The sequence below is a fragment of the Agelaius tricolor genome, unplaced genomic scaffold (genome assembly GCF_023055355.1).
Source record: "Agelaius tricolor isolate 1412-34295 unplaced genomic scaffold, bAgeTri1.0.p SCAF_5, whole genome shotgun sequence".
Taxonomy (NCBI): domain Eukaryota; kingdom Metazoa; phylum Chordata; class Aves; order Passeriformes; family Icteridae; genus Agelaius; species Agelaius tricolor.
In genome coordinates this window covers 40,564,381-40,589,323 of record NW_027269265.1, presented here as the reverse complement: position 1 = coordinate 40,589,323, position 24,943 = coordinate 40,564,381, and the positions used below count along the sequence as shown (strand labels likewise).

The window sequence follows — 24,943 nt, the reverse complement described above, 5'->3', positions numbered from 1 at the left end:
ACAAATCTGTAATGCAGAGTGCACAATATAAGTGTAAATCAGTTTGGGAATGATAATGAAGCTTATCACAGATAATCTGGGAATGACTGCTTCCACTTCTGCACAGACCTGTGCTGGAGCTTGGTGAACATGTGCCTCCCAGTAATCAGTAAATGAAATGCAATTAGCAGGGTGATGGGATTAATCACTTGATCACCACCTTAGACCTTAGTGACTATGCTGAGATCCCTTGATGGATGATGATGTGAATTTGCAAAGCGTCGTTCTTTCTCATCACTTGTTCTTTGCCCTCCTGTGGTGAAATTAAAACAGTCTCTGAGCAGGAAAAAAAAAAGAAGCCACACAGAAAACTCCAGCATTAAGAATAAATTAGAGAGTTAACTAGTTCTGTAAAGTCAAGCAACAGCATGCTGTTAAAACCCAAAATCCCTGCTCATCTGACTTTTCTTGTTTTGTCATTTGAGCCCAGGCTCCTTTTCTTTTTTCTCCACTGAAGAAGCAGGAAGACAAATGTGATAGGGTGGTGCATGTGCTTTTCCAGTGGGGAAAAATCACTTAAAGCTCTGATAATTGACAACAAAACAACATTTTGCCTATTCCAAGCAGATAGTTTGAATTCTTTCTCCATTATTGAAGTACACAATGCACAGGCTTTCAGACAGTGTTTATAAATAATTGCTTGGGGATCACAATAGTACTTCTGGCCCTGTCTGCCTGTTTTCTGTTTCAGAAAGACCTTCTATAAACTTCTCTCTCTCACACACAAAAATCCAGACTTCTCTTGTGTTTATTTTTACTTGTTGCTTCATCTGTCTTCACTGGTAACATGTACCAAGTTTATTACCCTCTACATGATGTGGTCTTACAGGGTTCTCCATTCACTTTTGCCTTTCTCACACAATGCCAAAATCTGAGTTAATGTCTTAACATTTACTCAGTTCTGTAAAATAATCTCAAAGTCTGTGAGCAAATTCTCCTCGGCCTGTTTGAATTTTAGGCAGGCTGATTCAAATGGTAATTTCTCTTTATGGCATTAAGAATGTTAAAAATGTCCACCAAGTTCAGACTTACGGTTACTCAAGTCCATGATTTTCTCTACAAGAATAAATGCTATTTTGGGAGAGAGTATGAATCTATCCACTTTCTGCTCTGTTCCTATAGCTATTCCTCAGCATCAGCATTCATTGTTTTAAGGATGTTAAATGGCGCATCCCTGTTTGTTCTTTTTACTGGTTTGTAATGATTGAAGCAGCATCAAATTAGCACAAGGCATCAGTGTCACTGAGAGCTGGCCACAAGAACAGGCAGAATCTGAAGTGGAAGCCCACAGGAGGCCCATCACTCATCCTGGGCTGGAGACACTCCCCAGTACCTGAGTGTTCTGGGTAGACAAGGTCCCAGGAACAGCCCCCTCCCAGCAGCATGTCCCCCTCTCTGGGAATGAGACCTCTGAAGTGCATCTGATTTACTTCTCTGGGGTGGGGGGTGAAGGTACAGTGGATCACCCAGGCTTGGTAACCTCACCTAAACGAGGTGCCCTTGGCAAGACTGAAACCCAAACTTTTAAATTGAAGCAGCAGAAGGTTGCAAAGGCAACAGGAAGAAATATAGTTCCAGCTTAGATTGGACAGCCATGTGCCTCTCTGTTTTGCTTTCCTTCCCTTTTTGTAAAATTGTGATGACATAAGTGTAAAGAGTTTTACTTCAACCTGGAGGCCTGTTTCCCTTTTACTATCTTTTAATGTGCAGGCTGTGCTTTCTGTCAAGCCTGCAGCATGCCCTTATCTTAAGGATGTGAATATGCACACTTTGGATACCATACAAGACAGGGATGATACTTGCATAACCAAATTAAATTATTGCGGTGTGTTATCAACTTTCTGTAGAGGTCCTGTGTGGTTAGTACTTCACTCAGTGCAACCCCATTGTGTGGGGGATATTAACCAAGGCTAATTTTGTCCTGAAATGAAAACAGTACATTTTAGGTCATAGGTATAAATATTTGAGGGTATATCCCACTTCCTCCTTCCACACAAGATAAGCTGTGACTATATGACAGTAAAACTGTGTTGTTTGTATTGCAATCAGGGGTGTGTGTGTGCATTGACATGTGATACCTGCACTTGTGTCTGGACAGCTTAACTTCTGTGAGCATGTCCACAATTATATAACTTTTCCATCAAAGCAGGCTTTACTGTTTTAACCTGGTGCAGGTTTATCAGGGGATGCTATGGGTTCTGTAACCTTATACACTTTTACTCATTAGAAGCAGGCAAAAGTGTCACAAGCTCCCATGTCCTGTGATGAGGTCAGAGAGGGAATGTGTGTGCTTCAAGTGACTCGCTCATACAGTTTCTTAATTGTCAGGGGGAAAAAAAAAGTTTCCTCAGTTATTTTTTCCATCTCTTGGTGATTAGCAAAACTCTGTATTCCTACTACCCATTGCAGACATTTAATGCTATGCTTGTGGTTTTTATCTTCTCTCTTCCAGTTCTTCATGTTTATTTTGTTAATCTTCCTGGCGGAGCTTTCAGCTGCAATCCTGGCTTTTATATTCAGAGAAAATGTAAGTACCTGATGGTGGGCAATCTCTGGACCCCAATGGGGTTATACACAGCTGGAGCAGAGTGTTAGACAGTGGCTGATTTGTCTGTAGAGTGGCTGTTTCAAATATCAGCAAACCTTGTTCATTACTAGCCTGTCTGCAGAACTGCCAGCATGTCAGGGAATGCTAACTAACCTGGTGGTGCAGGATGGGGAGTTTATGGCGACACAGTTATCCCTGAAGTTTTTAGAGCCTTTTAAAGTCTTCCTGACTCCCTTGCAGCCAAACCAGCTGCACATTCCATCAGAGAGAAGTTTTATCATAAAGTCACACTGTAATTAAAAGCAACTATTTTCCTTTTTCAATATAATATGGGTTTAATATTAATTGTTGAAAATTCCTGTTTTCCAGACAGAGCTGATGCTTGCTCTGCAGTGCAAAAAAATCTCTTATGAATCTTCTAATCATATTAATTCTTGATCTTCCGTGTTCTGCTGCTCACCAGACTCCTACCAATGTTGCTTGTAAGATATCCCCCCCGACGTGCCCTAAGCAAATCCCACCCCACTTATTGCCCTGCTTAGATTTGTCCTTGTCTCCAAAGCTTCATATGATGTAGCCTTTCTCTATTCTTCTGCAATGAATATTGTTATATGGCCATCATCCCTGCCCTGGGCTAGTGGTAAACTTCTATTACAGTAGTAGTAACCACAGTCTCATTTCTTTCTCTAAACAGCAAAGGTCTGTGGACTTTTTTTCATGTTCACACGTATGCAAAGGAGAGCCTGACTGAAGTAGGTCCATCCTTCTTGGAATGATGGCTGTGAAAAAACATTGGCTGGTAGAGGTGGTCCCTAGTGACTGTTAGTATTTATTTTGCTTATTTTGCCCCTGCCAGTAGCAAGAGAACATACAGCACATTTGCTGTACTGAGCGTGAGAGAAATGTGGCAGGAGCAAAGAAGGGCCATGTATAATGATGATTTTCTTAGAGCAGTATATGCTTCTAATTGTATTCATTTTTGATAGAAAAGAATCAAAGCTTAGGAAGCTCACAGCATGAGAGTGTGATATTTGTATAGTAGGATGGGCATGGGAGGAGGTAGTGAGAGGGCTCTCTTCTGTTTATGAGTTGGTGGTCTTTTGTCTTTGCCTCAGATCTGAAGGCAGTGGGGAAGAGATGGCACTCTGCACATAGAATGGGTACCCCATTCCAGTTTAGGCTTTTAGACCATGCCCTTATGGAAACACCTATAAACATATTGCAGTATGGGGGTCTGGTGGTCATTACAGCTCTGCTGTTGGGAGTTTTTAGAGAATTCCTTTGTGACAGAGATGGAACACAGTCCCTGGGGAGCAGGGGCTGGGCAAGCAGCTCCCAGCTGATGGCTCCTACCTCCCCCCTTCTCTGTGGGAAACTGGTAAAAGGTACAAGAAACTGCCCAGGCTTGCTGCGACTCCTGGGTGCGTGGTGACTGCACTTCTGATTGTCCTCCTCCCTTACAGCTTGCTTCTGGGCAAAGCACTGGTACCTTCCACTCCCATGGGAGCCACGGGACATGCAAGACCATGTTATCTTGCAAGATAAGGTCACAGTGGTTATTCTAGACTTCTGTGGCATCTGGCAGTGTTTTGTGAGATAAGATTTGAAGGGGAACAAACTTCTATCTTTCTTGAGCTTGTCTCCTTGTTTGTAGCACCAGCTTCCCACTCTGTCAGAATGATTGACAGGAAGGGATTAAATGAGAAGGAGTGAAGAACGTCAGATCCCAGCATAGCTGGAGATGGCTCTATGCAGAAGTCAAACTTGATCTGAAAGTTCCTGTGGTTTGTTGTCTCCTCAGGTTTCTTCTGGAAAAAATAGTCCTTGTTTTGGTGTTGCTGTATATTGTGGTTGTAGCTCATCTGACTTGGAAGCTACTTGTGGCCAATTTAGCTGCCACCTCTGAGTTAGAGTGAGCTACACAGATGTACAGGGGTGGTCTTTCATTGATCCCATGGTGGGAAGAATACTTCACAGTAGCAATTTAAGGTCAAGATCAGATTTGCTTTTTTCTTTCTTGTGAAATACATTACTTTCAGGGCATGCTGGTGTGATGGCAAATGCACACTTAGCCAATTTAAATTTCTTCTAAGCTTACCAAGCAGGATGCTGTGATGGCTGCTGCACCAGTCCTTATGGCTGTGGCCTCTCCGGGTGTGTAAAATGAGACAAAAGATACACTTTATCTGCTTTACAGATAATGTTCAGTGCAGCTTTCTCTTGTATAGTTTTACACTCAAACCAGCTCCCAGACACTAAATGGGGTTAAATTATTAACAGCTAAGGGAGTGAGAGAAATCAAGAGAGAAAAACAAGGGAGAAAAGAGATGTTTTCTGCTGAGATTTGACATGAGAGGAAGAGTCAGTGAAGCAGAGCAAGGTGGTGGGGTAAGTGAAGATGGTGTTCACAAAGGTGAACTACTGTGATCTGCAAGTCCAGCTGCACTTCCAAAGAGCTATTTAAAAACAGTCTCTGAAGAAGAAGGCTACTGTTAATTAGCTAGGTGATTACCAGAGTTTATCTTCCTTAGAAAAGGAGGTTTTGGGGGTGGAGAACCCTTTATCATCTAGAAGAGTCTCCATAAAACAATGACTTTCATGGACACTACAGAGAGACTCTGAAAGAGCAGTAGGAATTGCTCTTTATATGCCATTGGGAGGTCTGGACGGGAAAAACCTTGGAGGGGTATTTGATTCTTAGTGAACTGTCTTAGCAAGCAAGAAAGCAGGATGGTAGGGAACAGAAGAGTCCAGTTTGGGTTTTTAGCCCCAGTTCTAACACTTAATAAGAAAGCCACCTTGGACACTAGGGCCTCTATGTCCTCAGACATAAGGCAAAAGCTAAAGAATGTGAACCTTCCTCAGCTGAGCAGACAGAAGGGTCTCAGATGGAAGGCATGGTAGGAGTGGGAAGTGCAGCACTGGTGACTGCACCTCCATGCCCTGTACTGTGCCAGACCCAGCAGAACTCTCCAGGCTGTTGTAGATGGGCAGGAGTGTGTCCTGTTCCCCAAGCAGGCACCATGAAGGCAGCTCCTTGCACAGCACTCAGTATCCTTGAGCACAGCACAGCATGAGGAGGCTGTGACCTTCCTGGGCAGGGCCAGCATGCCTGTGTTGTGCAGAAATGCCCTCCTTTTTCTAAACCCCTTTTATCTGGCTGCACTAATCCCAGCAAAGCTATTTTTTGAACCAGTGTGACAAAGCAGTCTCACTTCATTCACTGCCATGTAAATGTAGGCATGCATGTGCTGCACTGGAGGCGCCCCGCCCAAAACACAGCTGAACAGCTCCTTATTGTTCGTGGCTGTGGCTGCCACCACTGTGTTGTCAAAGCCTGTGTGAAGCTCTAGTTTTATCAGTAGATCCTGTGCTCCCTTCCAAATGGTTCTTGCCATAGAAGTCCAATGTGCACTGATCTCATCAGGGCCGGTACTTGTTTCAGCTGCAGGGCCATGGGCATGGCAATAGGACTGTATTATTTCATCCTCCTTTGTCAGCAATTTTTTAAAACAGGAATTTTTTTCTTTTTGGCCCCATTCTTCTGAACTTGAGATGCTCAGGATAAGCAGTTTAAGACCAACAAAATGGAATCAGTTATTTTCCTGGCAAGTGTACTCTTCCAGCACTAGGCTTTGTTTTAGGCCAAGTGTTGTAAAAATCACACACAAACTCTGAACAATTTCCTCTAGGATTGCTGCTGTCAAAATAAAGGTTTCACTTTATATTTAAATTACTCTTTTGTTTTAGACCCCAACAAAAGCAGCCAGCTGGGATTATTACCAGCAGTAATATCAGTTTCAAAGTGTGTGCTTCAGGAACAGATGAGCATCAAAAAAATGTGCTGCTGTCTGCAGGGTTGGGTGCTGCCTGCATAAAGTACTCAGAGAAAGGGAAGGAAAGGAGAACACTGAGGACATATTTCAGCATCTTCTAACCTCACCTTCCTTCAGTGCACCAAATTCCCAAAAATGCCATGTCCTCTGGTATTTTAATTTTCAAAAGCAAAAAAATTAGTTAATATCTGTGCTGAAAAAGTAATTTAGGAATTAAACGGTATAACTAATTAAAGGTAGTGAGATTGAGCTAATTGCATGATTCAAGTATTTGTGACAAAGTTTTACCCAGTACTGATGTAGTAATTACATTTGGCCTTTGTTTGTATTTGTGAAAGAGAAGTCAATATTAGGTGATATCCAGGGTCTTTTTAAAAGTCGCTACAGGGGTTTTTGTCCTTACATTTTGTAATACAAATGAAACAAACAGTTTTGTGCTCGTGCTTTTGTGCCCACCCATAGAGCTCATACATATGTATGTGTATGTGAGATATTTCACGTTGCATATCAAGAACCTGAAACCAGCTTGTACCAGTCTCTGTTACTGCGTCAGCAGTGCTGTATGAACAACAGGGGGGAATAGAAAGGGTATTTTTCAGGCAGCTTAATTCTTGATCCTACAAATATGCAACATCACAGCAGCGCTGCAGCCAGCCAAGTCCAGCCCCCTTCACTGTGGCTTTTGCAGTGGCAGAAGATTTTGTCTGTGTGGATCACAAATCACAAGACATTTTGGAGAAGGGACCACACAAGTCCAGGTCTATTGGGAATGTGAAAGAGGATTTCTTGAAGTTTTTGTCCTGAAGTGACAGAAAGGCAACAAGACTGAACTGGGATGTTCAGTTTAACATGATTATTAGGATTGTATATTCACTATTCCTCCAGAGACTCATCCCAAGTAAATGTAATTTCAAGGTGTCTAACTTCTCAGGAAGACTCTGGAACAAATTGTTTGTGCATTTAATCTGTAAATCTGCATTTACTGTAAATATAGACAGGGGTAAATGAAATTCCAATAATATATATTGTTGACTTTTGGAAAAATGTTTACATTATATAAAGAGGGTTTTTTTCTTCATGTATACAGGTTAGTTTAGATAATCAAAAGCATTGTCAAGCAAATAGCATTTTTTTCTGATTCATAAGATGACTAGTTCCTATTAATGAATTGTTTTTACTTTATAGTTTCTATAAAGTTTCATGTTAAGGCATCATTCTGCTTTCTCACATGTTGAAGTAAATCCAGAGCAGTTCCCCTATTGTTAGTAGGAAGTTAACTGGTTTGACTGAAAAGTGGAGGGGAAAATCAAGCTTTGCTTGCAGACCTCATGAAACACAGCAAGTGAAAATTCAGTTTGGATGTGGATTTGACAGTCTTTCTAAAATCTGGTTCAGGCATGTTTCAATTTATTAAATACTTTCAAATAGTGCTGAAAATTAAAAAAAAAACCAGCAACAACAAAAAACCCCAAGAAAAACTAAAACCAACCAACATTTAAGTGTAAACATTATTTTAGAAGTACAGATATAGTTTAGTCCCTGACTTTAATGAGTGACAGTTGTATTCAATGGGTACCCTTCACCCTCTACATAGAGATGGCTCAGCCAATGGCTTTTCACATGTTTCTTCTCTGAAGTTTGCAAAAAAAAAAGAACAAACCCAAAAAAACAAAGAACGCTCATCATTCACAGAAGGGAGCTTTGGGAAATGTTTGGAAAAGGTGTTGGCAATAGCCTTTACATTTCCACCTGTCTGTGCATTTCAGCTGACCAGAGAGTTCTTCACCAAGGAGCTGAAGAAGCACTACCAGAGGAACAACGACACAGATGTCTTCTCTTCCACCTGGAACTCTGTTATGATCACAGTGAGTCAGACCATGCCAGTCCCATTTTGCCCGTGGTCAGTGGCCACCAACAGACTGCTCAGCCCACACCCTCAGCTCTCCCAGGGTCAGCCTGCTTCAACCATCCTGTCATGTCCAGCCTAGCACCAGGGCTTGTGGTTGAAGGGAGGTGAGACTGGCTGGCAGTCAGTCTTTCTCAAATGGAGCTGCCGCCAGTCCTGAGAGAGACACTCCTAGTGACTGCATCAGCGTCACCTGATTTGCCAAAGCCTGAGGCATTGGAGTACTCTCACTTTTCAAATATTGGGCACAGAGAGCAGTGGAGGTGTCTGCAACTGGGTATCACTGCATTTGCTCTGGGCCTTTCACTTTGCAGACTGCTTTGAAATTACACCCAAGAGCAACCAAAAGTTGGCATTAACTTGTGTTTTGTAGTTAACAGCAGCTTAGGCAGGAGTGTGCCTAATGATGTATTTTCACTACAGAAATATTAGCTATCAAAACTGACTTTGCTATTACACCCCTAATTGGGCAGGTTACAGCAGGTCGACTGTCATTGGAACTGCAGTTGTTATTACCTACCACAAGGAATTCAATCTGTGTGTGTGTGTGTGTACACATGTGTTAGTGCTCTGTACACCCCACAGTGTATACCTTCAGGAGTGAAAAGCAGGATGTCAGCTTCTGCAGATGAAAAGTCAATTTTAATCTTAAAAGGAAAGGATGATTGCTGCCCTTCATGCTGATTCAGGACTTTAATAAAGACATTTCCTTTTGCTGACTGAAAGGAGACAGAGTATGACTTGAATTCTTAAAAAGCATCTGACTGGAATCCTAAAGAGGGACCTTACTCAAATCACCTAGCAGTGCCTTTGAGCAGCAACAATCCTGGCCATTAGCTATGGGGAGAAAGGGTGGTTGGGAGCCTGGGTCGTACTGCTGGGTAATCTCAAGCAAGTCATTCTGGATATGCCCCAAAGCCCTGTGTAGTTTGCAGCAATATTCCCAGTAGCACCTTAGAATCTACAGTATGACATAGAAACACTGGGACTTCATAGAGCTTCAATGAAACAGAAGCTCCAAGGAATAAGCACAACCCACTTCTTTGGAAGCAATAGCTGTTTTGTCCCTGCTTTGACTAAAACTTCGATCCCTACAGGAATAGGTATTAGATTTCTCAAGTCTGCTTTGAGGGAAAAATGTCAATTCTGTTTTCCTTTCTTCTCTGTGCCTCTCTCCAGTTTGCCTGCTGTGGAGTGAATGGACCAGAAGATTTTGAAGATATTCGTCACCTTCCATATTCTTCTTTGGAAAAGGCAACACCGGAGGCTTGCTGCCAGCGAGAGCTCCAGAGCCGGGAGGGGATGTTTGTCAACAAGGAAGCTTGTCTAGAAGGCATTGAGAGGTTTCAGAACCGGCAGGTAAGGGAGGCTGAACACTAGAAGAAGGAGCTTCACAGTGGGCAGAGATGGCTGTAGTGGTCTTGGGTAGCTGGTGAATCTGGCAGGTCCTAACTGTACCTCATATCCTAATTATACTCCTGCTGACAGCTTTTCAAGTGATGGCATATGGCTGATTTTGAAAATCTCCTTTCATTGCATACACTGCTAAGTCCATGTTGTGCTGTATCATCAGAAATACAAATATTTTCCTAAGGGATTGAGAGGCAAGGTGGAAATTCAGATCGAGTTCTGTTGTGTTTACGAAGGTTAGAACTACCTCTGAGAAGTTAATTAGCAAGCTAGCACAGGTCAGGTAGGATGGGATGGAGTTGGCTCTTGCTGCAGGAATGGTTCCAATTTAGTTCACAAAGACTCCTAATCAATATATACAATCAAAATATCAAGGGTTAAAAAGCCACAGAAAACCATGTCTGTTTTCTAAGGAAGAGAATTTGGAAAGCTGAATTTCTCTGCTTCTTTACTCTTTACTGCAGAAAAAGGGCATTTCATATAGCTGTCTTCCAGTACCTGCAGGGAGCCTACAAGAAAGCTGGAGAGACTTTTTACAAGAGTATGTAATGATAGGCCAAGGAGGAATTGCCTTAAACTGTAAGAGTGTAGTTTTAGTCTAGATATTACAGAAGAAATTATTGACTCTGAGAGTGGTGAAAAACAAGTTGTGGATACCTCATCATTAGAAATGTTCACAGCCAGGTTGGATGGGGCTTTGAGCATCCTGGTCTAGTGGCAGTGGTTTGACTGTAGCAGAGGGGTTGGAACCAAGTGATCTTTAAGGTCCTGCCCAGCCCAAACCATTCTATAGTACCAATCTATAATTCTTTTGCCAGGCCTCTCTATTTGGCGATTTTTTGCAATACTGGACTATGACAAGGCAGTTCATCCCATTGATGCAGGGTTGAGTTTCCTTCCAATGTCACCAAGAGGTGATGTTTAAGAAACTTTCCAGCAAAGTTCCTGATTGTGTTCACCTCAGCATTAGTTAAACCAAATGAGCTCTGTACTGACCATATGTACAGGCCTCCTTCTCCCTCCAGACTAGGGAGTGGTCCTCTTTTCAGCACTTAAGAGCAGATTGAGAAAGAGAGGAAAGGATTTTGGAAGCAGCATGTGAACTGCTCCCTGACTGGCAGCTGGAAAAGGTTGGCAAAGGCACTCTGGGTGAGAGATCATAGCAGACAGCACCATGCTGCTTCTGCCAGGCCTGATTGCTGGGAATAGATGGGGAGGAGAGAGATGACAGACAGCAGGGAGGGAAAGAGACATGCATTGTGAGAAAGGGGGTTAAAGTTTTCCCTGAGTGGTAATGCTGAAGCTTACCACTTCCATTGAAAGGGAAGGCTTCCTGCAAGCCCATGTCACCAGAGTGTTGGTGGAAGAAGCTGTGTACACAGCTGGTGTCATCCAGCACAGAGTGGTGCACTTTGCAAAACAGGAGAGACAATCCCAAGCAACTGAGAGCTGAATTGAGGCATTGCTGGAGCAAAGTCAAGCTCTTGAGCCACCATGCTGGTAGGACAGTGCTGACACTTTTGTGCTTACTCCTGTTTGTAGCCAGCTGAGCAGAGCATGCTGAAGGCTGGGTTAAGGTTGGAGGTCTGGCAAGCACACAAATATTTGTTGCTGAGCTGGGTGCTTTTCTGTGAAGATTTGGCTGAAACATGGATGGAAGAAAGCTGATGCTGAGTGGTCTCATGTTGAGAAGAGCATGGTTTTAACAGCTCAGTTACTGCCCCAGCAGTCTGGGTTCCCTGGGGTGGCCTCATGAATGGATCTTCTCCATGCCCTCCATCACTGTTCACCAGTTGTGCCTCACTCTCTGTGAGCAGGGTGTGGCATGGACACAGGTACATAACTATTGTGCTGTCTTTGCAGTTCCAAGACTTTGGTGGAAGGGAAAAAACCAGGTGATTGAAATATCCTAGCAGTATAGATAGGATTAAAATGTATTATGCGTGAAGTATATTCTCAGTGGAGAGGAATCTGCTTTTCATATTGGACAAACTCCAATCTGCTTTTCTCTTTATGTTTGCAGATTTTTTTTCCTTTATGTTTGCAGAAATTTCCCACTGGGTTGAAATTTTAGGCTGGGAAAACTGAGGCCAGGGTAAGCTGATGATTTCCAGAAATATCCTGAAAACTTTGCAAGAAGATCTACCTGCTGTTAATTGTATTAGCAACCATAAATTTAATTAAGGGTGATGGTGGCTATGCTTCATAAATGGAATAATTGCCATAGTGCATGGCCCTGAGTTCCTAATGAAATTCTTCTTCTATAGCAAGATCAACAGGTGTTCAGCCAGCCTCTCTGGGGGGAAACATAGAGATAAGGTCCTGGGTTGGTAAAGAGTTGCTGGCTGTGAGAGATGAATCAAGAATTTCCTGCTCGGCTTTAAATAAATCATCCTTTTCTCTGGCCAGTCTGGGATGTCTGTCACCTGCAGTGAGTGTCCTTCCCTCTGTGCTTAGTCTCTGCCCTTTGCAGAGGGAGTTCCTCTCTGTGCTGCTCCTCTCTGGCCTGCAGGAACTCACAGTTCCTCATGGTCAGTGAGGGGTGTGAACCACTCCCAGCACACTACAGCAACACCTTCCTCTTCCCCTGCACTGTCCCCTGGACCTCTGCCTCCTGTGCCGTGGGGCTGGGTGAGGTGGTGAGAGGGGCCGTGCTGGTGGTGCCTGGTCTGAGAGCACCTCGTGTCCTGGCAAGGGCTCTGCTGTGAGAACACCATAATGTGCTGCTCAGGTGTATCTCACCATGTTTTGTCTTCCCTAGGGCTGCTACACTGTGATCCTGAACTCCTTTGAGACGTATGTGTACCTGGCAGGAGCTCTTGCCATCGGAGTGCTGGCTGTTGAGGTACTGACTGTTGTGTGACTGGAACAAAGCAGCGTCAGTAAGGTGCCAGCAGCAAGGCAAACAGGCAGCTGCTCCCTCTCGCCAGGGAAAGCTGCTCTGGCAAAGTGCAAGCAGGCTATCAGCTTGTGGGTTTAATTGCCTGGAAAGAGGCTCCTTGAGCCTTTGACACAAAGGGCAGGGAAATAACTGGTGCCACACGCCTGCAGTGCCACCTCGTGCTGGGCCTGCACAGAGCTTGTGCCCTGCCACGCTGGCCATAGAGGCTTTGGGGATCCGCCACTCTCCACAGGGCCCTGCACAGTCACTGCTCCCACTGCCACAGTGCCCCAGCCAGCTGACTACTCTGTCACTTGGTTAATGTGCTCAAACCCTGCCTGTGCTTTAAAACCTGTTTAGAGACTGAAAAGATGGGCTCCAGAGCACTTTCATTGTCCTGCGTTAGTACCCACTTCTTTAATGATGTCTCTGAGGAACAGACATCCACCAGACGTGGCTTTAGCCCAGAAATTATGTCCCTGTGGCATTGCAGGGAAAGGCTGGGTACTTTAAAACCCCCCTATCTTGTGCTAAGGAGATCTGGGCAGAGGCGCAGCGGCCTCCCACAAAGGCTGTGCTGTGCCCGTGCCAGGCAGTAGCAGAGATGTGCAGAGCAGGGACTGTGAATCCTGCACCCCTGTGGCACCAAGGGCAGTTTGGGAATGAAGTCAGGCTGCTGCTGTAGCCACTAACAGTTTGGGGGGCAGGGAGGGGCAGAGGAGTTTTGCCACAGCCTCCCGTGGGTGGTAAGGGTCCCCCTCTCTGCATCACTGACTGCCAGGTAGGAGGAAGCAGTGGGGGTCGTCTCAGGGCCAGGGAGGGCTTTGCTGATCTTCTGGAAGATGCATCTGACATTTATGGTTCTCTGTTTTGTTTCTGCCCTCTTCTTCCCCGTCCTCTTCCCAGCTGTTTGCCATGATCTTCGCTATGTGTCTGTTTCGAGGGATCCAGTAAGAAGTGGCCCATGAACCACCACGTTCCCCACATGCTCAGAAGAAAGAAGGAAAATCTGAAGAAACAAAACCTGAAAACGCCAAAAAAAACTTTATTTTTTCTTAACAAAATGGGACAGGGAGAAAAAAATAAAAAGAAAAAAAGAGGGTTGTAATATATGAATGACCAAAAGGATTGTACTTCAGGGGCTGGAACTTTGAGGTGATGTGCACTACACTGTACACCGGACCCTTGCCCAGAGCCACCCGCAGCAACCGTGGAGTAGGAGCCGAGAGCCACCGATTGCACTAGAGATGGATGGAGCTGGGGGGGGTGAGGGAGGAGCAGCACAGCTGCCTCTCACACCAGGCTGAGCCTACATTCACCACTTCATCGTGTTTTAGACAACAAAGGACCCAAGAACAGACATGCAGGGGCTGCATAAGGCAACAGGTTGGCTTGACTGTCCAGGTGGGTTTGAAACAAGCAGTGGTGGCTTGTCTAAGCAGGTGTAGTCAACATTTGCATGATTCTGGCTTTAATTCCCAGCCACAGGATGAAAACACTCATTCTTCAGTGGAAGCATTGCCCCTATCATGTGAAACTTGTCAGAGATGTCAAGCACTTCAGTGACACTGGCTTTTCTCTGGAACTCCAAGCAGGGGCAGCATGATTTAACTTAGCAATTGGACTCAGCTAAGGCTGCCTGAGGGTCGAGAGTTTGGTGCCTACCTTTCTGTTTTTACTAAGATTTATTGTTCACTGTTGTGAAAGAGACCAAATGGTTCCCTGCTATGTTCCCATCTCCTGGGGAAAAGAATGGCTCTGGTCAAGCATCATTGATACTGTTGCTTTCCTGAGAAGGGAGGATATACTGTGTAAATCTTGTCAGCCTTTGCGTTTCCTCTGATACTTGCAAAAAAATGGTTTGTGGTGCTCTGTTAGCATAAATATTTGCAGTGGTTCCTGCATGCTTTTCCAGCCTTAAGGGGAGGTCCAGACATGGTGCTGGATTGAAGAGGCTGAAGTTTGTCAACCACTCCCATGCTGTTTTCCTGGACTAGTCTGGTGGAATCATTTCTGTTCAGAGAATTTCCCCTGAGATTCTCCCATCGGCTCATGATGAAAGTAATCCAGTCAGAATTGTTTTAGTTGATAGTGTTTCCTCCCTTGAGATAGTTTGGTATTTAATTAACACGTCACCTGCTCAATCATTTGGAAGTGAACCTGAGAAAGATGGCTGGGACTGGACCTTGGTCAGAGATTAAGCTCTAGTACGGAGACCCCAGGCAGGATCCAAGAACATCCTGTGTGCAGCCACACTGCTCCAGCTGCTGCTATGGTCATGGATATTGACTTGGACAGGTGACTGGTTTCTCATCTGGAATCATCAATCCATGTTGCCTTAACTGTTCATCTGGTCACTTACTCCCTGACCCCAAACTCATTTTACCTGGGGAATGACAGAAGGGGATGTGGTTTCTTGTTTAGATTAGGTCTTTTTACAGATTTTATAGGCTCAGATTATGGGAGCACTTTTATATAGGCTCAAGCCAGCTCCTCTGAAAGCTGTAATCTCTGGCAAGGAAGGAGCAGAGCATTAAACTTTGTGCCCAGGTTTTGCAGCAGCAGCACGTTCATCCTCTGGCTGTTGCCTTAGATCCCTGGGGCTGTGTCCCTTGAGCTCTCCCGGTGGCACTGCACAGACTACAGGCAAGGAAGGAAAGCAGCAGAAAGCTGGGATCACAACAGACAAACATTATGGCTAAGTATCTTGGTTGGGGAATCAGGATACTAGGGAACAGGAAGGAGGCATTAGGAGCTTTTCCAAGCTTCATTTGAGAACAATTTATTCAATGGCAAGAGAGGGCTGGGCAGGTAGAGCTGCAGCCCCCCCCATGCTGCAGTCAGCATATTCGAGCAACAAAATATGTTGCCAGGGCTGCTGAGCAGCATCAGATGTTACATTAAACTTTCTGGAAATCTGTTCAGAACTATTTCCCTCTGGACCTCCTTGTAATGAGGCATTTTAGCATTAATCTCTGGTCTGTTGTTTAATAAAGAAAAACAGTTGTGTTAGCCAAAACCCAGCCGTATTTGTCCTGGACAGCAGGTGCTGCACTTAAGATAAGAAAAATCTGTTCCATCTACCAGTCTTGTAGAGAATGGGCTGAGCAGAAAGCAAGCTTATCTGTTCTCCTTCTGCCTCAGGAGCTGGTGTCAGTGACTGTTCTGGGACAGCAATTCCCAGGGAAGAAACAAAACTGTCAGCAGAGTTGGTAATTTGGCTGGAGGTGATCGAAAGAAGCAGAACTGCCTCCCCCAGTCTCCAGTTTTTCCTTTCCCTTCAGTTTATTATGGAGAGTTCTCAGGTCAGAGCCTGGCTGGCAAATATCCTTAATTTGGTGGGTGGCTGAAGGGGAAAAAAGCCTTAAAGCCTTTTCTGCCACCAGTGGCATGGAGAAAAAAACCTGTTAGAGCTGGGGGAACCAGACCAAAGCAGCCAGAGCACTAAGTACTAAATATACATGCCTGAAGTATGATCTTGGCTGGCTTGTTTCTCTTTGGCTTTCCTAATTCTGTACTCATTGCTTTGTCTGTTTTTAGCTTTCTTGCTTTCCCTCTCTCCCTAATGGTAGTCCCCTGTATCTTCAAAAGGATCTCTTCTTCATCTGTTATTCTGGGCTGTGCACAGCTGTTTCTCCTCTTCTACCTTTTCTGATCCCCCACTGCTCTTTGCTGTGTGACGACTTCAAATCCTCTCTGCAGGATGGCTCATGTGCCACTGGGAACACAGCATAAAAGGCCAGGCAGCAATTCCAAACAAGAACTGGAGATAGCTCTAAAGATATGTGCAAGTCTGAGGGGATCTTTAGCAGTTGGTAACATGCAGAAGGAATTTCCTTGGGGGAATTTAATGAACAAGCAAGCCCAGAAAGCAGACTCCCACTGTATGGCAAAGCATGTAAATTTGTTGGTTTTGTCCCTTGGTTTCGTGGCTGTCCTCTCTGTGGTACAGTAGTTTTCAGAACTGTAGGCAGGAGAAGCAGTTGTATTTTTGTATTTGTTTTTAACAGCTCTGGTGAGTATTTTGGGGGCAGAGGGTCAAGTTGAAGTCACTGCTGGCTGGAGAACTCTGGGCAGGCTGGAGAGCAGAAGGAGTTGTCGTCTCCTTTGCTGTAGCACTGTGACCATGGCCCAAGCACCTTGGAGGGAGTAGTAGAGACCAGCCTGGGCCAGCCCCCAGCCCCTCTCAGCATCTCTGCCTCCTGGTTGCTATTTAATGCTCCAATGACTGTCACAAATGCCTGGGAAAAGGGCTGCGTGTGAAATAATGTTTGAAATATATTTTAAAAAAATGTAAATGTTCTTTTTATTAGATAGTGGAGCTAATTTATCCTGTATTCCCTACTGTAATGCTTTTTTATATTGAAAGGAAATTTTTTTTGGTAATATAAACCAGAACACAAGCCTGAAGCACTCTCTGCACGGTTTTTGTGTGCATTTCTTAAAAAAAACCCAAAAAATAAAAGAAAGATATTGTGACAGTGAAGTGAAACAGCTTTAATTTTCACTATTTGCTTGGTGTTAGAGTACAGTCACTTTCTTACCAGAGGAGAAATAAACTCAGTTACAGCAGCTAAAATGAGGTATAAATTGAAGTGTCCCATTCTCCCCTGCACCACCACCCCCCACCCACACCCTCCCAAGTAAAAACCCTTGACCAGAAAAGAGGCCAGCTTAGGACAGACAGAGCCTCTCCTATGTCACCAGCTCCAGTTTGCCAAATATTGGTTAGATGCAAATAAGATGATGTAGGGAGTTATGTGAACGATGAATTTTCTTCACCCTCCAAAGTGAGGGCTCTGTGAATGCAACGGTTTGGGTCCATCCCTGGCAGAGAAAGGGGGTCAGCTTTAAGTCCTGGCCTGTGCCTGTTTGGAGCACAATTCTCTGGGGAACAGACCCCCAGTCCTGCACAGCATTGTACAAATGCAGGAAGTTCAATTGCAGTCTCCCTTGGGAGATGACATCGGTCCAAGACTCTCTCACAATGTAACAGATAAGGAAGCTGAGGCCTGTGGAGATGGAGTTTTTTTGTCAGTAGATCAATAGCCGAGCCTGAAGTGACACCTCAGGCTTTTCAATCCCAAATTATGTTCTGAACTGCCACCTGCAGCTGTGATGTCAGCACTTCCACCCTTGGGGACACAGTTCTGCACAAAGGTGTGGCACCCTCCTCCCTTTCTCCCCACCCACAACAGAGTGAAGACAACCAGGTGCAGCTGGTGTTTCTGGCAGTGATGCAGCTGCTCTGCCTGGCCTCCATCCTCAAGCCACCCTAACTCCCTCCCAGGCCTCACCTGCTACACACTCACCAAGTCCAGTGGGCCTGGCAATGTTTCTCCTGCAGCACTTTGCTGCTGAGAAGGGACATGCCAGGAACCACAGCTTAGTTGTAGAGGAGGTGTAGAGCTCTGTATTTTCTGCATGGTCCACTTATACCAAGATGGAGAAAGAAGCATCAAAACAATCCAACTTCATGTCTCCACTTTCAGGACTGGGTACCAAGTAGCATGAAATCTTTTAAGTGACCACTCCCCCAGGCTTTGCTCTATGTTAGAGCAAGAAAAGCCATTGACCAGCAAACCTAGAAGTGGAGGACTGTTCCAAGTTTTGCAGAAGCAGCTGCTAATCAGGGAACCAGAAAAATCTAATCTAATCTTATCTTATTTAAAGCTACCCTGGAGAGCTTCCCCCACCCTCCTACCTGATCTAACCATCAAGAAGTCCTTGGAGTACTACTCTCACATAGTGCAGTAACTCATTTCTCTCACCTATGGGATGACATTTTAAGGTACACTAATCAGACTCAAGTCATAACTAAGTTCATGGGACCTGTGGCCAACACAGATGGGAGGCAGCATGAAGAAGACCCCCCCAATTCCTTCTCCTGTAAGACTGCTTTTGCTGTGGTAGGTTTTACTTGTCTGTCCTAGAAACATAATTTCCCACCCCCCCAAAAACCAACCATCAGTCTATGTATACATTCATGTGACACCCCAAAACACAAAGAATCAAGCTTCACGTACCTATACCCACAACTACAGCCAAAGTGCCACACTGAGGCCATTGCAGCTGCCCATGCAGGTGATGCACAGGGGGAGAGCAACAGCCACAGCATGCCATGCTCCAGCTCCTGTGCATGCTGCTCCACTTGGTCTAATTTCTGATCCTCTCCAGCCTGCATTTGATCATTATCTGCCTCACAGGGAAAGGTTTGCCTCTTAGACCCCAACTCTTCCCTCTGAACAGGAACACTCCTCTTAATTAAACGTTTTACTTGCTCAGTATCATTTTTGGATGTGCTGAAAGCAGCTTGACAAGCTTGTATTGTTGTGAGGCTCCAGAGTTTAGCCTGCTGTTGGATGTTGCCTCTCCATTTGATTTACTTATTAAGCAAAAAACTAAGTTACAGTTGTGATGTTTCCTGATTTAACAATTTCCAATACTCTTATGTGTGAGACATTTTGCATGGCCAGTAAGTACAATGCACACAGTGTCCCAAGCTTATGCAGCTGCTTCTAAATGCCAAAAGCACTAACACAACATACAATAACTACCCACTACCTTCTTCTAACTCTACTAAGATATTAAACAGCAATAGCTGTAGATCCCAGTCTTACCAGTGGCTTGAGGACTGTTGTTCACACAAGCAGTCCTGTTTGTGTAGAAATCTTTCTACTGGGATTTTGGAACATCAGCTATATTCCAGGGCGTGCTTTGATCCAGTCAACAGTAGTGCATGAGTAACAAGTCCATATCCTGTACACAGACCTTCTGGCTTTAGTCCCATGGAGAATAAAAAATGCTGCCTCAAGCTGTGGACAGGAATAATCCACAAGGAAAGCACTAGGAAGCAGGGCAGGCAATGCTGTCAAGCCCAGGAGATGTTGGAGAAATTGGCTAGTGAGTACTAAAGCACATTCAGTCTGTCCTTGCCATCAACGCTCCGCTCCTTGCTGTTCTTCATCTCAGTTAAATATTAAATATCTTAATGCTACAAACTTTGGTCCTCTCTTCTCAAGGTCAGAAGAGACGCGATGCAGATATTAGCAGAGTGGGAACAGCATCTCCCACAGCCAGAGTCCACATCAAGAGGCTATTCACTGACCCAAGCATCTGTGCAGATGCTCTTACTGTTACAGTCCTCTGCTCTTACCAGTGCTAACCACAACAGCACTCCAGCTCCTGCTCAACTAAAGCATCAGATAAAGCTACTGCACACCCACCACTGCTACTACCATCAGTAAAGCTTCAACTGTAGGAAGTGTTCTGGGGTGAAGGGGACAGGACCCCAGCCTAGAAACTTCGTGAAACACCCCAAACAAGGGGATGTCTTTGTGCTTAATGGGCTATTTCCAATAGCTTCCTTTACTTCTCGCATCTTGTAATTCAAGTTGGTCCACTGTTCCCAGTGCTGTCCCTGCAGAAGGAACAACGAGGGCTCTCCCTCTTGTTTTGCTGTATCTCCTGCCAAGCCCTACACAGCATCTGGTGCAAAACTATGAACTACACAAAAATGCACCTCTAGCAGAGAGGAAAGAAGAGCTGTTTGCAAAGCACTGAACTTGACCCCATCCAGCTCCTGGCTACCTGGACAGTCAGTACTTGCTAAAAGGGGAAAGGGCTGTAAACCAGGGGAGGTGCAAGGCTTACCAAGTAGAGTAGCCAGATCCTTTGTAGGTTGTCCTACTGCCCTGTCTCCTCAGGGATTTGGTTTCAATATGCTGGCCTTATTTTGTGCTTTGTTCCAGTGGGTTCAGAGCCTGTGATCCCATCAGCCAGTACCCCCTAGAAAACTGGCTTTTTTCCCTGAGCCTGCCAGGCCCATACACTTCCCTGAGCCTTCCTCCCCACTGTTCCTCACCTCCTGCAGAGGGGCTGGGGGGTCCCACTGATGTTGCTCCCCCCATTTCACCTGTCAATGCCACCAGCACTGGGTTACACACTGATTCATGCCGGTAAAGAAAGAAACTACTTTAAAACCAAAAGGGACTAACAAAAAAAAACAACAAAAAAACCAAAAAAAAAAAAAAAAAAAAAAAAAAAAAAAAAATTATAATGCAAAATTACCGACACAAACTCCCCCCTCCCACCTTTCCCATAACAAAAAAGCCCAGGAATTAGACTTTCTTGGGACGACGTCCAACTTGGTAATAATAATAAATGCTGATGAGGATGAAGAGGGCTCGGCTGACCAGGAGGAGCACGGCACCTGTGGCTATCCGGCTACTCTCAACCAGGGAGACAGTGGTAACTAGAAAAGAAGGAGAGAGACAAGGCAGAGGTTGGTGATGCTAAACCAAAAGGAGACAAATAGCACAATGCTGTTTTCTGCTGCCCTCTAACGCAGAGCTTTGGCAGGAACTGCTGAGCCTTGCAAGCGCAGGAGCTTTCAGCACAGGCTCATTCACATGCACAGTGAACCCATGGCAGAGGCTCTTCACTAGCTTCTTGTCACAGCCTTGAGGCTTGCCATGGACCCCAGAGCTCTACCTTACAGAAACCCTGCTTTCAAACATTCAGGCAGCCTGAAACAGTCACTCAAGCAGATGTGAGTTTCCATTATGCTCAGGTGTTAATCTGGGAGTCAGATCCTCCTGAGTTTGCTTTGTGGCTTGAACTGTGCTGATAAACATTTCTCAATTTTAGGAGCATCTACAAAATATGCACAGTCCACACACATTGCCTCTATTGAACACCTCTCTTTTCTGGCCACGAACACATAGCTCGTATCTAAACCAGCTACACACTGAGCTACGGAGACACACATACAAGAACCCCCTCTATTGTTAAATATAGATAAGCTCCCTAGAAACAAGCTAAATGCTATGCTCTGTTTGGGTAACACTAAACATCCCCCTTTTTAGTGTAGGTTGCTAAAATCTTTTCTTGTTAGACCCTGCATCTAGGGAGCCTGCTCCAGCAATGACCTGTGCTGGCTATGAAGCCCAGGACATTTGCAGGGAGAAAAATTAATGAATTGTCAGAGGGTGATGTTCAAGGAGCAGCTCAGGGCAGAGGCTATTCCATGGGGGAGAAAAGAGGCAAGCAGCTGGCAGGGAACATGCTCCACCACTGCCCTACCCACCGTCCATCCCCACTTCCCACCACGCAGAGTCTTCTCACCCTCCTCCTCCTCCTCATCGTCCCGGCCGGCCCGCGGGCACTCACCCAGGAACTGCACGGCGAAGTAGCAGGCCTCGGCCAGCAGGCTCCAGCGGATGATGGCCTTCTCGGCGGTGTACAGGGCGTTCCACATGATGAGCGCGATGCCTGCGGGCACAGCGGGGCGCGCTGCCCGAGGGCCGGGACAGCGGCCAGGCCGCGCTTCCCGCCCGCCCCGCGCGGTGCCGCTGCAGGACGCGGGTCGGGCCCCTTTCCTTTCCCACACCGCATCTCCAGCTGCCCGCACCTCCTTGTCCTTCGCCCTCTTCTCCTGAGCCCTTCCCGGGCCGCCGCCGCCTTCCCATGTCCCCTGCCGCTCCCGTGGAGCCCCAGCTGCGGCCCAGCGCCCCTCCCCGGGCCCCCCTGCAGGCTCCCTTTGCTGGGGTACATGGGGTGATTCCCCAGGGATTCGGAGCATGCACAGCCCTTCCTGCAGCACAACTGAATCCCTGCTAGGAAAAAGCAGCAGTAGCCAAGCTTTTCAAAGTACCCCTCAGCAATTCCTTTGCTAACAGCAGATGTTCTGCTCTCCAGCTGCAGCAGGTGTCCGGCTGGGCACGGACTTTGTCACCTGCTGCCGTTTTGGCCACCTGTCCCCTTACTCTGTCGGGCAGCGGCATCCCCAGTACAGTGGTACGGCACTCACTGAGGAGGGCTCCACCATAGAGCCGGATGGGAGTCTTGCTGCTCACCGATTCCTCCTCAAAGATGGCATCGAAGAGCTGGTCAGGGAAAGCGAGGGCCTGGCAGAGGTGAGAGAGAAGCTCAGCAACCTGAACTGGCCACCGAAACACGTCCTCTTAGGCAGCAGCGCTCCAGCATCAGGCCCTTGGGGGATTGGAGCCGCTGGCCAGGAAACTGGCAATTAAGGAGGCGCAGAAATATCACCATGTCAACTATCGGCTGCATGGCTGGTTTTTGTGACCAAGGCTGCCATTCCTTGGTTTATGGGCCCTTCTAATGAAAACAGACTTGCAATGGGAACAAACTGGCAAGGACACTGTTGGCAAAGCCCGTTACTGAGACACGGCGAGGGCAAAGGCCTTGCAGGAGAAAGCGGTAGGAGCTGCTGGAGGCAGGGGAGGAACAGAAATGCCAGGGACTGAAGGGCCATGCTGGGGCACCCCTTTAGCAGTCAGGAGCTGGCTCTTGCCAGGACCACGTCCCTCACTCACCATGACAGCAACCCCGGAAAACATGATGGCGGAAACAAGCTGCCAGACCCTGCATGAGAGGGAAGACAGAGAACCCAGCATGAGCTTGGAGGTGACCCCATCACTCATACTTCACAAAGCATTTCTGGCTGCCTGCTCATTCCCCCTTTATCCTTCCCCTATGCACAAGCAAGACAGCCAGAAACGTCCCATGGAAGGACTCAGCTTTCCACATCCCGCTAGCTTCAGCCTCAACATGCAGACCAGCCTCCTCCTTCACACCCAAGCAAAGGAGAGAAGTGACCCTGCCAAGAGGATGGTGCAGAGCAGGGTCCCCACAGGACACACCACTCTATCACACAGTAGAACAGGAGCTCCTTCGGCCCCACACAGCCCTTGTAGTTCTCTGCACATGCAATGAGACAAGAACTTGAGGGCCTCAGGCTCATTAATGGGGGGAAGACTGCAGAGCTAGTCTAGTTCCACAGCTTGCAAGAAGCCCCTGCAGGGAGCAGTGATGCTGGCACAGCAGCAGAGTTGGTGTCAGAAACCAGAGCTGGCAGGGATGCTGTGGCCAAGGGGCCTCAGATGACCTAGCTCCAAGGTGATCCAGTACCTTACCTGAGTCCCAGTGGTTCCCGGACTGCAAACTTGATTTCATTTCCCAGTACTTGGCTAATCTGAAATTCAAATGAAAGGCACAAGCTAAGCAGATCCTTCCCCAGTCTTTAGGCAGTGCTCAGCAGCCCAAAACCACATATCTAATCCCATGTGGGAGTTTATCTCAGAAGGCTGGAAAGAGGAGGAAGACAAAGGATTCAGTTGTGACTTGTTGGTCCCAACACCCGCTTGATTTCCATGAGGAGCTGCAGCCTCTATGCTCCCTTACTGGGATCAGCACCTGCAGCATGCAGCTGAGGAAGGGTCAACACTAACTCCTGTTTCCTCTTACCTATGGAAGAGGGGAACTCACTCCTCACACACATCACCTGCATGCTCCTGATGGAGCACAGGCTCCTGGAGAGCCCTCAGGGTGTTACAGTATCTGTCCTGCTGTCATGTGCACACTGCCCAGAGCTGTTCATGTGAACATGCTCACAATGCCTGGCTGTAACTACCCAAACCACATGGATGGGCAAACCCTGGTTTGCCCAGCAGAAGGTCCCTTTTCCACCATTAGTGCACATGGGCTTCCCTCTCTGCTGGCCTCACCTTAGAGCGATGGACCTCGCCGTCGTCATCCTCCCCGCCGACGCCCAGGATCTTGCGTGTCTTCAGCCTGCTCACCAGGTCGGTCTGGCTGTGCTTCTTCATCAGCGGCGGGGGCTGCTTCGCCGCCATGGTGCTGGCCCTGCCCCACCAGCCCTTGGCTGCCGGGGGCACAGGGAGGCTGCAGGAAGCGGCTGGCACTGTCACATGAAATTTCACAACGTTTGGGGAAAATAAAACAACCGCCGCCACAAGGTCCTCCTGTTAGGCTGGCAGATGGATCCTCATCCTCGCGGGGCAGGGAGCCCTGGCAAACGAGGCCGGCCCTAGTTATAGGTGGCTCATCTCAGAATGATCCTGCTGTCTCCAGGATCTGCCATGGGAGGGGAAAGAAAAAACTCAGAGCAGAGCGGCTTTAGCATGGACATTTAGTTAGAAATGCTTTTGACCTACAAACCATAATCTTGTCTATCCCAGCAAGAGGCAGTGCCCAATAGAACCTCTTTGCTGTTTTTCAGATTAGGGGAATTAAGTGTGTCTCAGACTAGGGGAATTAAAATCATTAAGTAATTCTTGGCCTTTTTCCTTTTTCCATTCAATACATCACATTCTTCAGCTGCCATTTCAGGTCAAACCCCCAAACAAGTATCAGTTACTTATTTGTGTGTCCCCCCACTCACATGCTGCAGCCCCCAGGCCGTGCCAGAACAACATATTGGCCCCTGAGCAGAAGAAGCCAGAGGCATGATTTTCCCTGAAGATACTCACTTTGCTTTCAGGGAAATGATGGAAATT

The 24,943-nt window shown here is 46.4% G+C and overlaps 2 protein-coding genes across 9 annotated transcripts in view; one reads left to right on the top strand and one right to left on the bottom strand.

Annotated features, from left to right (window-relative positions):
* TSPAN18 (tetraspanin 18) overlaps nucleotides 1-17,112 on the top strand; it is a 123,086-nt gene extending 105,974 nt beyond the window's left edge. For all 4 annotated transcript variants that reach the window (XM_071427567.1, XM_071427565.1, XM_071427566.1 and 1 more), the window contains exons 6-10: nucleotides 2,492-2,566; nucleotides 8,190-8,288; nucleotides 9,509-9,688; nucleotides 12,501-12,584; nucleotides 13,527-17,112. In XM_071427567.1, coding sequence (XP_071283668.1) covers nucleotides 2,492-2,566; nucleotides 8,190-8,288; nucleotides 9,509-9,688; nucleotides 12,501-12,584; nucleotides 13,527-13,574 — 486 coding nt within the window. In that variant the 3' untranslated portion in view covers nucleotides 13,575-17,112. The remainder of the gene's footprint in view (nucleotides 1-2,491; nucleotides 2,567-8,189; nucleotides 8,289-9,508; nucleotides 9,689-12,500; nucleotides 12,585-13,526) is intronic.
* The window catches only part of TP53I11 (tumor protein p53 inducible protein 11), a 24,782-nt gene continuing 16,932 nt past the window's right edge, over nucleotides 17,094-24,943 (bottom strand). For all 5 annotated transcript variants that reach the window (XM_071427571.1, XM_071427569.1, XM_071427573.1 and 2 more), the window contains exons 2-7: nucleotides 24,152-24,521; nucleotides 23,561-23,619; nucleotides 22,961-23,009; nucleotides 22,432-22,528; nucleotides 21,792-21,893; nucleotides 17,094-20,874 (exon numbers count right to left, since the gene is read on the bottom strand). In XM_071427571.1, coding sequence (XP_071283672.1) covers nucleotides 20,741-20,874; nucleotides 21,792-21,893; nucleotides 22,432-22,528; nucleotides 22,961-23,009; nucleotides 23,561-23,619; nucleotides 24,152-24,280 — 570 coding nt within the window. In that variant the 5' untranslated portion in view covers nucleotides 24,281-24,521 and the 3' untranslated portion in view covers nucleotides 17,094-20,740. The remainder of the gene's footprint in view (nucleotides 20,875-21,791; nucleotides 21,894-22,431; nucleotides 22,529-22,960; nucleotides 23,010-23,560; nucleotides 23,620-24,151; nucleotides 24,522-24,943) is intronic.